General features: G+C 40.6%; 1 protein-coding gene and 1 pseudogene across 1 annotated transcript in view; both read left to right on the top strand.

Moving 5' to 3' along the window:
• The window catches only part of Caf1-105 (chromatin assembly factor 1, p105 subunit), a 100156-nt gene that overhangs the window by 29847 nt on the left and 56123 nt on the right, over nt 1-14186 (top strand). The window contains exon 6 of the mRNA XM_068345129.1: nt 11589-11688. Within this exon, the coding sequence (XP_068201230.1) occupies nt 11589-11688 (100 nt within the window). The remainder of the gene's footprint in view (nt 1-11588; nt 11689-14186) is intronic.
• Nucleotides 13900-14051, top strand: LOC137615555 (U2 spliceosomal RNA; annotated as a pseudogene).

Raw genomic sequence — 14186 nt, 5'->3', positions numbered from 1 at the left:
CTTTGGCGTACATCTCCAAGCAAGGAGGGACCCACTCACTGACATTGTACGAGATCGCAAGGGACCTGCTCATCTGGTCAAAAGGTCTAAACATATCGCTAGTAACGAGGTTCATCCAAGGCAACTTGAATGTCATGGCAGATTGTCTCAGTCGGAAGGGACAAGTAATTCCAACAGAATGATCCCTCCACAAGGATGTATGCAAGAGACTTTGGGCCACTTGGGGCCAACCAACCATAGATCTCTTTGCAACCTCGATGACCAAGAGGCTCCCAATATATTGCTCACCAATCCCGGACCCAGCAGCAATTCATATAGATGCCTTTCTCCTAGATTGGTCACATCTAGATCTATACGCATTCCCACCGTTCAAGATTGTCAACAAGGTACTGCAGAAGTTCGCCTCTCATGAAGGGACAAGGTTGACGCTAGTTGCTCCCCTCTGGCCCGCGAGAGAATGGTTCACCGAGGTACTTCGATGGCTAGTAGACGTTCCCAGAACTCTTCCTCTAAGGGTGGACCTTCTACGTCAGCCACACGTAAAGAAGGTACACCAAAGCCTCCACGCTCTTCGTCTGACTGCCTTCAGACTATCGAAAGACTCTCGAGAGCTAGAGGCTTTTCGAAGGAGGCAGCCAGGGCGATTGCTAGAGCAAGGAGAACATCCACCCTTAGAGTCTACCAATCGAAGTGGGAAGTCTTCCGAAACTGGTGCAAGTCAGTATCTGTATCCTTCGACCAGTACCTCTGTAACTCAAATAGCTGACTTCCTCTTATACCTGAGGAAAGAACGATCACTTTCAGCTCCCACTATCAATGGTTACAGAAGCATGTTGGCATCAGTCTTCCGTCACAGAGGCTTAGATCTTTCCAACAATAAAGATCTACAGGACCTCCTTAAGTCTTTTGAGACCACGAAGGAGCGTCGTTTGGTTACGCCTGGTTGGAATTTAGACGTGGTACTAAGATTCCTCATGTCAGACAGGTTCGAGCCGCTACAATCAGCCTCCCTGAAAGATCTCACCTTAAAGACTCTTTTCCTGGTATGCTTAGCCACAGCTAAAAGAGTCAGTGAGATTCATGCCTTCAGCAAGAACATCGGATTTTCGTCAGAAAAGGCTACATGTTCACTACAACTTGGTTTTCTAGCCAAAAACGAGCTGCCTTCTCGACCTTGGCCGAAATCGTTCGATATTCCAAGCTTATCGAATATGGTTGGCAATGAACTAGAAAGAGTCTTATGCCCTGTGAGAGCTCTTAAGTTCTATTTAAAACGAACTAAACCTTTACGAGGCCTTTCTGAAGCTTTATGGTGTTCAGTTAAGAAACCATCTTTGCCTATGTCAAAGAATGCTTTATCCTATTTTATCAGACTGTTAATACGAGAAGCTCATTCCCATCTGAGTGAGGAAGACCAAGCATTGCTGAAGGTAAGGACACACGAAGTTAGAGCTGTCGCAACTTCCGTGGCCTTTAAACAAAATAGATCTCTGCGAAGTATAATGGACGCAACCTATTGGAGAAGCAAGTCAGTGTTCGCGTCTTTTTATCTTAAGGATGTCCAGTCTCTTTACGAGGACTGCTACACACTGGGACCATTCGTAGCAGCGAGTGCAGTAGTGGGTGAGGGCTCAACCACTACAATTCCCTAATTCCATAACCTTTTAATCTTTCTCTTGAAATGTTTTTATTGTTGTTTTTTGGGTTGTCCGGAAGGCTAAGAAGCCTTTCGCATCCTGGTTGATTTGGCGGGTGGTCAAAGTCATTTCTTGAGAGCGCCTAGATTAGGGGTTTTGATGAGGTCCTGTTGTATGGGTTGCAACCCTTGATACTTCAGATCCTAGGGGTCGATCAGCATCCTAAGAGGATCGCGAGGCTCCGTAAGGAAGACGTACTTAAAAAGGCAGAGTAATTGTTCAAGTCGACTTCCTTACCAGGTACCTATTTATTTTGTTTTTGTTATTTTGATAACTTCTAAAATGAAATAAAAACTCTTAGCTCATAATAATGTAAACATATATTGCTGGTCTGTACCCACCCCCCTGGGTGTGAATCAGCTATTATAATCACCGGCTAAGTTAAATATTGAAAAATGTTATTTTGATAATAAAATAAATTTTTGAATATACTTACCCGGTGATTATAAATTAAAGGACCCTCCCTTCCTCCCCAATAGAGACGCAGTGGAACGAGGAGAAAATTGAGTCTTTGTTTACATTGAGTACTGGGTATCTGGACGACAGATGGCGCTGTTGGGCACACCCGCAACCTGTGTAGCGATCGCTGGCGAGTTTTACCTTAGAGTTTTCTGTCGAGCAACAGAGTTGCAGCTATTATAATCACCGGGTAAGTATATTCAAAAATTTATTTTATTATCAAAATAAAATTTTTATTATTATTATTAAAAGCTAAGCTAAAAATATACACCATTATGGAGGTTAGAATTACTTGTATAGCTCATATATCCTACAAGAGAGTATAGCACATGGTCATATATTGCACGCAATTCACACTTTGAAAAATTTCACCAAAAAATTTCCTCCTTTCCGTAATATTACCCCCTCCTTTCTTTAGTCAACCAAGAAAGTCTTTGGAATTCTAGCCTTTATTTCTGATTGTGGAAGAGCTATTTTAGTATTTTTTTATGTTGCCATGGTAGAATCATACCACACACTAGCCAATGGTAACATTCCCTACCTAAGGCGGTATTCTAACCCCCTAACACCCCCAGCTTAGAGACATAGGGATCCTCACATTTCAACCCACCACCAATCAGAATACTTGCGATTCTAGTCATTACTCACGATTATGTAAGGTCTATTTTAGTGTGTTTCTATGTTGGCATATGTGTTCTACAATTTTCCGCTTCTTGATTTTCACAAGTCCCACCTATAACGTAAGCAAAATGTTTTACCAGTAATGCAAGTTGACACACGACGAGATTTGTTTTTTCTTATTTTATTCCTTTTTTCTCGGCTATCATTTCTACAAAATAATATATTCATGTCTTATTTATTTCATATTAGTATTGTTCATTGGTTTCACGAGTAAAAGTTAGCCTACTGTCATTATTCCCATTTATTGTCATTCTACGGAGTATTCTTCATGTTCTTTCATGCGCTGTCTCTATTCCCAAGCCCATGAAATACCCTAAACAGGAATGATCCAGGTCATAGTGACAGTAACACTAGAATGACAGACGAACGAACAAACTTTGTCTAATGAACTAAATTTGTATTATGTCTCTCTGCCAGAAATATGTTTATTTTGTCATCAGTTTTGTGTTTATTGTATACCTAATAAATTATACATTATAGAATACTGTACATCCTTTGTTAAAAGAAACAAATAGATATTTTCATTACATTTCTTTATAACGTAAAGTCCATTATTACTGACGAGTAGTTGTATATCTTTCAACGGTTATTTATCATGGAATTATTACGGAGTAACATAGTCACTTCAATGAATAAATTCTTTTTACACATAAAAGAACAGTGCTTTGCCATCATTTTAGAGTAAATTATATAAAACAAATTCCTGAAAAATTATTCTATAACTGCACAGTGAATAGAAAAAACATTTTGGATGTTTAGAGTGAAATACAATGGAGAATAAGGCAAACTTTTGTCAAATTTATTCTGTAATCAGCCGTAAAACAATAAACATGGAAATGTAGGTTATTATAGAGTGAGGAAGTACTGTATATTCAATGGTGACAAATTTCGTATATAGTTTAAGTAGCTGATCCGTGGCCTCGTAATGAAGGGGTTAAATATAATTCTTAAATGCAGTTGAAGAGGTTTAGTATTGATTATGAAATATATGTCTGAATAACTGCTCAATCTCTAATAGGTAATGTTTTAAATGCCATACAATATTTTTCCTTGATGCTATCTATTCAGAAATGGATGTTGAGTGGTTCAGCTTATCTGCTTTTATAAGGTATCTCTGCTTTTCTGGGCTTCTTAAAAATTCTGTTTAGCAGCTTTATTGCTTAGCTTTGGCATGCTTTTGGTAATGTTTTTTCCTATAGTTATTCTCTATATTATCTAATCATTTATTCAAAGCCTACTCCGTTCCTCCTGCTGTGTTAATTTAGATCTCATTCTACAAATCTACCTTTTGGTTATGCCACTTTATTCATGGTGTTTGAATGGCATTAACTTGTGTGTGATTGCTAGTATATTTTTTGTGGTGTTTATGCATGATCTTTGGGCCCCCCCACTTTTTCTATGCTTTACTTGACACTTGACATTATTCTCTCCATTATTCCCACCACTCTTATGACATCTGCCATATTTTATACATATCAAATTTGGTTTGTCTTGCTTATCCTGTATAACTTAATTCAGCCGATCACATCTGTGTCAGCTCTAAACAGATGTAACTAATTAGATAAGTAATTATCTTACCCTCATTGATTGTGACCAACCGACAACAAGTCCAAAAAGTCTCATGGTCGAGATAATGGAATTAAGGAAATCTCGGCAAAATGAAACCAAAAAAAGCACAATACCTGTAGACTGTCGGCTTTAACTGTTAAACAGGAAACTGCTTGTCAATCGGAAAATTGACAGTTGGTCACATGGTTCTCTCTCCCGCCCCCACAAGTGGTGGGGGTCTCTCTATCAACTGGTTACTGAGCCATTCTTTAGTCATCTGTTGTCACTGAAACACTTCAGAATTCCATATGTTTTTGATACACCTATTCATCATCGACTACACCTTGGATTTGTTGCCTTCAAGTGGTTTTTGGATCCTTTGATGGTGTTATTGTACTATGAGTATGCCATCTGACTTGGACTGATTGCTCCTGCAATAATTGTTCAACTAGGATAAGAAGAAAGTTTTCTTTTGATACTCATTCCCTTTGTTAGCTCTGTAGGAGTATTAGGTGTGACATTAATGATACTGTACTTGTAATGAGTGTAAGGGTTGTTCTAAAGAAGACCGTAAGTTATATGTCAAGTATGTGGACTCTTTAGTCAAGAAACGTAGTAGTTATAAGTCGAGTAAGGCCATGAAGAGTGCTCTACCGGAGGACGAGGTCAGATCTTCACCTTCCCTGGAGATTAGTTCAGTCTTGGGGGGGGGGGGGGGGGTAAAACCTCTAGAGGAAAATGACCCGGAATGAGGGTTAGGTAGTTTAAACTCTTCTGTAGACATTGCCCGGTCCATTTCTCCAGATAGAATGGTTACCGCTGACAGTGCTTGAGCAATTATAAGTTGTTTTGAGAAAGTGTAAGCTGTCTGGGAGGCAAAGTTCTCAGATCTGAGTGAGGACATTTCCTCTTTAGTGAATTCCTTTAGTGCTTTAAATGTTCCTGTATTACTTTCCAGCTCTACACCTGCCCTTGGTACTCCAGTTGCTGAGGCGAGCGGACACCATAAGGTGTTCCCGCCATAAAGAAGGGCAGATAGCGGGTCCAGTTCGCCATCACCCTTGATGTGTGTATGAGCAACTTGGACAAAGAAACCCCTTTGCTACTTTGTTCTCCACATCGTCAGTGAGGTAGCGCCCATACACCTTCGCAGGATCCTATATCTTCAGATCCAGGGAGGTCAAGATTTAGTTCTCACTGTCAGCGAGGGAGCTCCCATGCGCCTTCGCACGACCATGAACCTTTAGACCCAGGGAGGTCTTCTCTGAGATCCAATCGCAACAGATATTCCTCTAGGAGCTCATCTTGTCATTGGAGGCATACCTCTCAACAGTCCACCTCAAGTATGTCCACCCCAAGGGTAGATCCACATCAAGGCCCAGTCACAAAAGACTGTCGAACCACTCTTCAAACCATACACCCGGACTTTCATCCCTCAGGTCCTCGAGAGTGTCTCCTCTGACCGAAGGTCCAGAGGCCAGTCTTCAAAGAGAAGCAACTGGAGTGGGTCCCATCTTTCCTCAGATCGCATTTCTTCTTACTCCAGGACTCACCGGCAGGACAAGAGACGTGACCTAGCCGTTCATCCGATAGATCCCACTTTAGATAACTTTTGGCCACTCCTGCAAAATCCTGCAGGTTCTTCAGACATTCTTATCTTTCCTTATCCAGTAATACTGGGAGACATCACTCCCAAAGCTATTCCTCTTTTATCTACCAGAGGCCCCAGGTTTTCGCAACGTTCTTGGACGAGGACCCGGTATGATCACGGGTCTCCTTCTACAGGTTTTTCAACCAACCATGGAGATGCAGAATTCTCCAGGAGTTCTTTGGGATGACAAAATGGATGAGATAGCTCTTGAGACTTTGATCCCTAATTCCTTCAGGTAATTGATTAGTCTTTCTGAGAATTCCTTCCGAGAGAGAGTTCTGCAAGTGAAGTACGTTTCAGCTTCCTATTATAACCCACCTGAATTGCTTTGTTCAGGGTCTGAAGAACCAGAAGTTGGTCAGATTGACTAAATGGACACCGTTAGAGTCCTTGGAGTTAGGTCACCAGGGAGGCAGGAAATACGCAAAGGAAAGATGTTAGGTGGGAAGCATCTCATACCCTACCATTGCTCTAGGCAAGACCAAGAGACAACTGCAGCTGGAAGAAGATTCTTATGATCCAGCTCCCACACCTTTCAACCGTTCCTTTGGTGACATGTTACCGTCACGAGTGAAAGGGAATCGCACCATGGTCGATATCACAGTAAAAGAGTGCAAGAGACTGGAAGCCTCTTGTTAGAAGAGTACAGGAGGTTGGGAACATGCTGGCGTGGCTGTGGTATTTATTGACAGCTTTTCTTAAGGAACCTTCTTTCCTCACAATGCACCAACCCCTCTACCTACAGGTAGCCAGGTCCATTGGACGCTGCCTTGACCAGATGGAGGAGGCCACTTTCCATGAGGCTTACCTGACTGGTTAAAGGAGGGATCATTTTCTCAGTAGAGACCCTGCTTCTCTTTCCTTGCGTCATTAAGACATACTGAGGGAATCCCAAATGTTCGGGCATCACCTTTTCGAACCTGCAATTCTGGAGGAGGTTCTCTCGGGCCCAACTGTCTTCCAAGATGCGGAAGGAAGATATGCTAAATGATTAGTCAAAGAAATCGCAACAGAAACAGTCCTACACCTAGAGGGATTTGGGTAAATGCCCTATTCATTAGCAAGGAAGGCAAGTCCACAGCTGCTGCTTCATCAAACTTCCAGGCTTGGAAACAAGACAAGAAGAAGGATTTCAGGTCCTCACAGAACCCTGTTCTAAAGGGTTTTCAGAAATAGGGGCCAGTTCCTTCACTCGAACAAGTGGGTAGCTGCCTACAACAGCATTGGTAGGCTTGGGGGTCCTGAATTCAGACCCTTGGGTGACCATCGTACAAAGGGAAGGGTACAGGATACAGGATACCTTTCAAGTCTCAATCACCCTTTACCAGTCGTTCGCCACTATCTATCAGTTACTCCAGCAGGTCCGTAAAGCAACAAGCTCTCAGGAGGAGATACTATAGCTAGAGTTCAAAGGGGCCATAGAGCCAGCCCTGCCTAACTCTTGGAGTTTTCTCAGCCAAATTTTTGTGGTAACGAAAGCTTCAGGAGGGTAGTGACCCATCATCGATCTGTCTATCCTCAACTCCTTTGTAGAGATTGGAGTTCTTTACCATTGACCTCCAGGATGCTTATATCCAAGCCCCAATTCATCAGGACTCTCGCCATCTTCTGCTCTTCTACTGGGGCCCTTCTCCACTTCACTCCTCTGTGTTCATCCGAAGTGATTGCGGTGCATGCAGACAACTCTACTGCGATCTATCTAAAGGAAGGGGGAACAAAGTTCTAACCTTGCAATCTTTTTGCTCAGGAGATTCTACAGTGGGCAGAGGATCACAACGTTATTCTCCGACCCCAATTCATTCCAGGGAAGAAGAATGTCATTGCGGACGCTCAACAGGGGGGAGCAGGTGATAGGTTCCGAATTGACTCTATGCCAAGAGGTGGTAGATCATGTTATACACTTTTGGCCAGCAAACATGGACCTGTTAGCGACTGCTGTAAATTTCCGTCTTCCGGCATATTTCAGCCCTCAGAAAGGTTCTCAATCTGCAGGGGTCAACACCAGGCTTCAAGTCTGGTGGAATCTGCAGACTTGGGTCTTTCCACCTTTAGGGATGATAGACCAGATCTTACAAATTTCCATCGTAGAGGTGCACAATGACACTGATAGCCCCATTCTGGCCTGAGAAGGAAGGGTATGCAATTCTCCAAGAACTCCCCGTAAACCTTCCAAGGAGTTTGCCTGTCAGGTACAACCTCTTATGCCAACCTTACTTCCACAGGTTCCATCTTCGATCGTCTTTGTTACATCTAACTGCCTGGAGACTGTCAAGCGTCTCGCTAGAGCAAGGGGAGTGTCTTCAGCAGTGGCTGAACTGCTCACAAAGGCACGAAGACACACTACCAATTTGAACAACCAGCATAAGCGTATAACATATACAGGTTGGTGTAAGAGGAACCACCACACTTTGTCTAGACCTACAGTTCTGAAGATTGCAGATTTCCTCCTTTACTTACAGAAGGAGAGAGAGCTTTCAGTGTCAGATGTTAAAACTTTCAAGTCACCACTAGCCTCTGTTTAGGATGACTTTTGGCGAGGTGTGTTAGGACCCAATTCTCTTTATCTGATAGTATCTTTTGAGATTGAGGTTCCCAAGTTATCCGTTAGTCCTCCCAAGAGGGACTTGAATGTGGTTTTCAAGTTTCTAGTAGGGACCCCGTTTTAATCTCTCGAGTTAGCATTACTCCAAGACTTTGACTACCAAGACTTTTCTTTGCTACATTAGCTACAGCCAAGAGACTGTAGGCACAAGAGGAAGGGATGTGGTCCTTACATACTCTCCAGATTTCAGAGCCAAGACGGAATCAAAGTCCAACTTTCTTTCCAGAGAGTTTCTTCTTACTTCTTTAAGTGATACAATTGGGCATCTGGAGGAGGAGAGACTGTACTCTGCAGTGAGAACCTTACGCTATTATCTAACCAGAACAAAGGCTATCCCTGACAGACCCCGGACTCTCTTTGTCTCGCCTAAACTACAGTCGAAGGCCATGACTAAAGATGCTGTTTCTTTCTTTATTGGGAAACTCGTAGTCGAGGTCTCTCCCTAATCTTTATCAGACAGTGCTTCCAAGAAGGGTAAAGGTACCCACAGTCTGAGGGGTTATTCCACACCCCTTTGTTTTTGGAAGAACTCTTTTGAAGTCAGTCCTGAACGCTGCTTTATGGAAAGGGAATACAGTTTTTGCTTCCCACTACATCAAGGATGTGGAGTTGGTGTATGATAACATATGATCTCTCGGTCGAATTGTCGCAGCTGGAGAAATTGTTGGTTAACATCTACTCGGCTTCCTACTTTGATGGTTACTCTTCCCCTAGAAATTCGAAGGATTCTTGAAAGCCGAGCAAATAGTTTAGCAAGAAAATCGTGACTTTAAGATAGGGTGCATTAATATAAGGGGATGAATAATCAGTTAATCAAACTGATAATTCCAAAAAACAAATTAAAGTATATAGTACTGAGAATGTGTACCATGTAACCTACAAGAATAGATAACATCCAACTCTTCCATATCTCATATTTGCAGTTTTAACTTAAGTTATGGTATTACCCTGCAATGTATTGTAGTAGATTAACCTTTTCAACTAAGGGAAAAATAGCATGACTTGCCCTTCTGAAATGGTAGCTCTGGTCTCTCCTTTGATCAACTCCCCTTAACATATTCATTTAGTCTGCTATTATGTTTAAACATGGTTTTGTTCACTCTGAATATTTTTGGATTTTGATTCTCTTGATTTATTTTGTATTGCTAGAGAATTATTTTATATTTATGGATAATCACAGGTGTGTCTTCCATATTAGAGAAATTTAGAATACAATAGTAGTGCATGCTGTTTTATACGATTACCATATGATCTCCTTAGGACGCACACAATGTGTACTGCTCGTGCTGTAAGTTTTGTTCAATGGCCCATTGATGTTTTTAGTGTAGAGGCCTAAATGAGGTAGAGTTTCTTATACAGTATTATGTAAAAAAATAGAAAGGGAGAATTTACATTATTTAAGATGTAGGGGTTCTGCTATTGTTTTGTCAGACTATCAACAGCCTGATAGCTGTCTTTTTCCAAGTTTTTTTTTTTTTTTTTTTTTTTTTTTTTTTTTTTTTTTTTTTTTTTTTTTTTTTTTTTTTTTTTTTTTTTTTTTTTTTTACTCTATCTGTTATGCGTTGGAATCATATACTGTACTGTATTTGACAACCTATAGGATGCACCTTTTTCCCAAAACTTTGGCTAAAAAAAATCGCCCTGCGTCTAATACATTGTAGGTAAAGTTTGAGACCTACTGTAGGTTTAGGCTAATCTAACCCAGCTTACGCTAGGTACTTTTACCTGCACTAAACTCTATGCATCCTTATTTTATCTGTGTTGCTGGTATTATCGTATTATTGCCATGCTTTAAAAATGAATTAGTTAAAATCAAAACAATTTAAACGTAAATCCTGTGATTTTCATTTATAAACATCAGCTGACTAAATGTAAACAAGTTATGGTTGCGTTCTCTGCAATCTTTTAACTTTCTCTTTCCTTAGCTTTCGATAATTTTAATGGTATCATTAATAACGGTAATACAGTAATCAAATTTAGTTTAGCATATTTATTTTTCATTAAAAATCCACCATGAATCGAATTATCCTCACTCTTTCTCCAATCAAGCTCCATCTTCTCTATCACATCATACTGTCATTAGCAGTACTTTGTTATTGTTGACTAAACGCAAACAAAATGGCTTTTCTGTTATGCGATGTGTAGAATTTTTTAGAAATATGGAAAGTAGAATATTTGTAATAACATCTTTGCTAAAAGCTCTCAATATTGTAAGTCATTGCTTGAATGTGTAAATGCGTTTGTTTGTTCATTATGATTGGCGATGAAACATGAACAAAACAACTTTTTCTGTTCTAGGCAGCGTTTGTTAGGAAAAAATTGATATAGTATTGCCTATGCACTAATGGTCGTTTTATGCGCGTAAATATACCATATGTTTCTGCTTGTATAATCTACAGCTAGACTATTTTCAACAAAATATGCCTAAATACACAAAAAACTGTTTTCCTGAATCTGACCTGCTGAAATGAGGGTGCGTCTTACGGGCTGTCAAATGCAGTATTAATTGATCATATGAATTTATTTCTTGACATAATTCTTATTGGAGTGATTTCAGTCATAATTATTTTTATTTTGAATGACAGCTCCTGTACTGTATAAATTTAAGTTGCAGTAATGGTACTTAGTACAGGAATTGGGTCTTGATATCCTACAAATTTAACAAGTTAACTTTTCTGTCAAATATGAAGCTGAAACCCTTGTTATATATTGTGAGATTTTACTTTGTAACTGAATTTACTTTTAACAAGAAAAAATATAGAATAATAAAACAGTCAGATATCACCTCATTTTCTGGTAGCCAACTTAACCTAATTGATGATGAAGAGACTAAAATTACATTATTAGCTTTACTTTAGTTTGAATATTTAACTAGAAAAGCTTTAGTTTTTACTTTATTATTAGCTTTAGTTTGAATATTCAACTTACATTTTATCTTTTCTCCATGTAGGGGCTGTCGAATTTTCAGTTCTGGGTCTAAGAAGTTGATATACAGAATCGACAGGGCTTCTTTACCAGTTGTGGATTCTGAGGGTAATACTATTGAAAAGGTAAGATCAGTATTAATCATGCAATGTTTTGATTTGTCTACATCAGTGTAAAAATGTGGTGTGAACATTAATTTTTCTCAATATGTTATAATGTAATTTGGTTATAATAAACATTCATCATAATCATCATCATCATCATCATCATCATCATCATCATCATCATCATCATCATCTCCTCCCACTCCTATTGACGCAAAGGGCCTCGGTTAGATTTCACCAGTCGTGGCTATCTTGAGCTTTCAAGTAAATACTTCGCCATTCATCATCTCCTTCACACTTCATAGTCCTCAGCCATTTAGGCCTGGGTCTTACAACTCTTCTAGGTGGTAGGTTGGCCAGGGCACCAGCTAGAGAGTTATGGGGTCCTTTGACTGACCAGACGGTACTACATTGGATCCTTCTGTCACTCCGGGGTCACCAATGTGACGAGCCTAGAGAGGGGGTTGTGACTCAAAGGCAGGAAGCAATCGACCGAGTTACAACCCCTCTCTCGGCTCGTCACATTGGTGACCCCCCCTCTCTCGACTCGTCACACTTCTCTCTGGTTACGGTTCACTTTTCATTTGCCTTCACATACATCGAATAGTCGGGCATATTCTTTACAGATTTTCTTCTGCCCTCAAACACCTGACAACACTTATATTACCAAACAATTCTTTGCTCAAGAGGTTAACTACTGCACTAATTGTTCAGTGGGTACTCTCCTCTTGGGAAGGGTAGAAGAGACTTTAGCTTTGGTAAGCAGCTCTTCTAGGAGAAGGACACTCCAAAATCAAACAATTGTTCTCTATTCTTGGGTAGTGCCATAGTCTCTGTACCATGAATTCCCACTATCTTGCGTTAGAGTTCTCTTGCTTGAGAGTACACTCGGGACACCATTCTATCTAATTTCTCTTCCTCATTTTTTGTTAAAAGTTTTTATGGTTTATATAGGAAATATTTATTTTAATGTTGCTGCTGTTCTTAAAATATTTTAATTTAACTCTTTAACTGTACTGGTTGCAGACACAGAAGAGAAGCTTGGCCGATTAGTGACAGAATTTGGAAGTGTGTGTGAGAGAAGGAATTTGAGAGTTAATGTGGGTAAGAGTAAGGTTATGAGATGTACGAGAAGGGAAGGTGGTGCAAGGTTGAATGTCATGTTGAATGGAGAATTACTTAAGGAGGTGGATCAGTTTAAGTACTTGGGGTCTGTTGTTGCAGCAAATGGTGGAGAGGAAGCAGATGTACGTCAGAGAGTGAATGAAGGTTGCAAAGTGTTGGGGGCAGTTAAGGGAGTAGTAAAAAATAGAGGGTTGGGCATGAATGTAAAGAGAGTTCTATATGAGAAAGTGATTGCACCAACTGTGATGTATGGATCGGAGTTGTGGGGAATGAAAGTGATGGAGAGACAGAAATTGAATGTGTTTGAGATGAAGTGTCTAAGGAGTATTGCTGGTGTATCTCGAGTAGATAGGGTTAGGAACGAAGCGGTGAGAGTGAGAACGAGTGTAAGAAATGAGTTAGCAGCTAGAGTGGATATGAATGTGTTGAGGTGGTTTGGCCATGTTGAGAGAATGGAAAATGGCTGTCTGCTAAAGAAGGGGATGAATGCAAGAGTTGATGGGAGAAGTACAAGAGGAAGGCCAAGGTTTGGGTGGATGGATGGAGTGAAGAAAGCTCTGGGTGATAGGAGGATAGATGTGAGAGAAGCAAGAGAGTGTGCTAGAAATAGGAATGAATGGCGAGCGATTGTGACGCAGTTCCGGTAGGCCCTGCTGCTTCCTCCGATGCCTTAGATGACCGCGGAGGTAGCAGCAGTAGGGGATTCAGTATTATGAAGCTTCATCTGTGATGGATAATGTGAGAAGGTGGGCTGTGGCACCCTAGCAGTACCAGCTGAACTCTGTTGAGTCCCTTGTTAGGCTGAGAGGAACGTAGAGAGTAGAGGTCCCCTTTTTTGTTTTTGTTTCATTTGTTGATGTCGGCTACCCCCCAAAAATGGGAGAAGTGCCTTGGTATATGTATGTATGTAACTCTTTAACTTTCCTCGCTTTTCAACTAGGGTTGTAGCTTAGCAAAAAATAATAATTAACAGTGACTTGTGGAGCCCAGTTGAAAGTTTGGTGAACTAGTCTCTCTTGTTGAGTGTGAAGAGCCTGCCCAAACCATCTCCATCTACCCCTCACCAAGATCTCATCCACATATGGCACTCGTTTAATCTCTTATAGTTTCAGTCCTTGGCCTTTTGGCTTAGATCAAAGTGTGGTATCTGTTCTTATCAGCTTAATAATTAATAAACATTCATTCATTTGCAAATGTTTCTCTGTATTCATCTTCAGACGCTTAGCTGTATCAAAACTAGGTAGTCTGTCTACATTTCTTTTGGGTGCTTTCAGTTTTATGAATAGAACTTACCTGGCAGTTATATATATAGCCATAGTCTCTGACGTCCGGCAGAATTTTTCAAAACTCGCGGCAACTGCCGTGTGGTGGTTAGGTGGTTAACAATCCTTACA

This window comes from Palaemon carinicauda, chromosome 21, assembly GCF_036898095.1.
Source record: "Palaemon carinicauda isolate YSFRI2023 chromosome 21, ASM3689809v2, whole genome shotgun sequence".
NCBI classification, from domain to species: Eukaryota; Metazoa; Arthropoda; class Malacostraca; order Decapoda; family Palaemonidae; genus Palaemon; species Palaemon carinicauda.
Note: the sequence above shows the minus strand (reverse complement) of the source record. Positions and strands in the feature narration are given on the sequence as shown.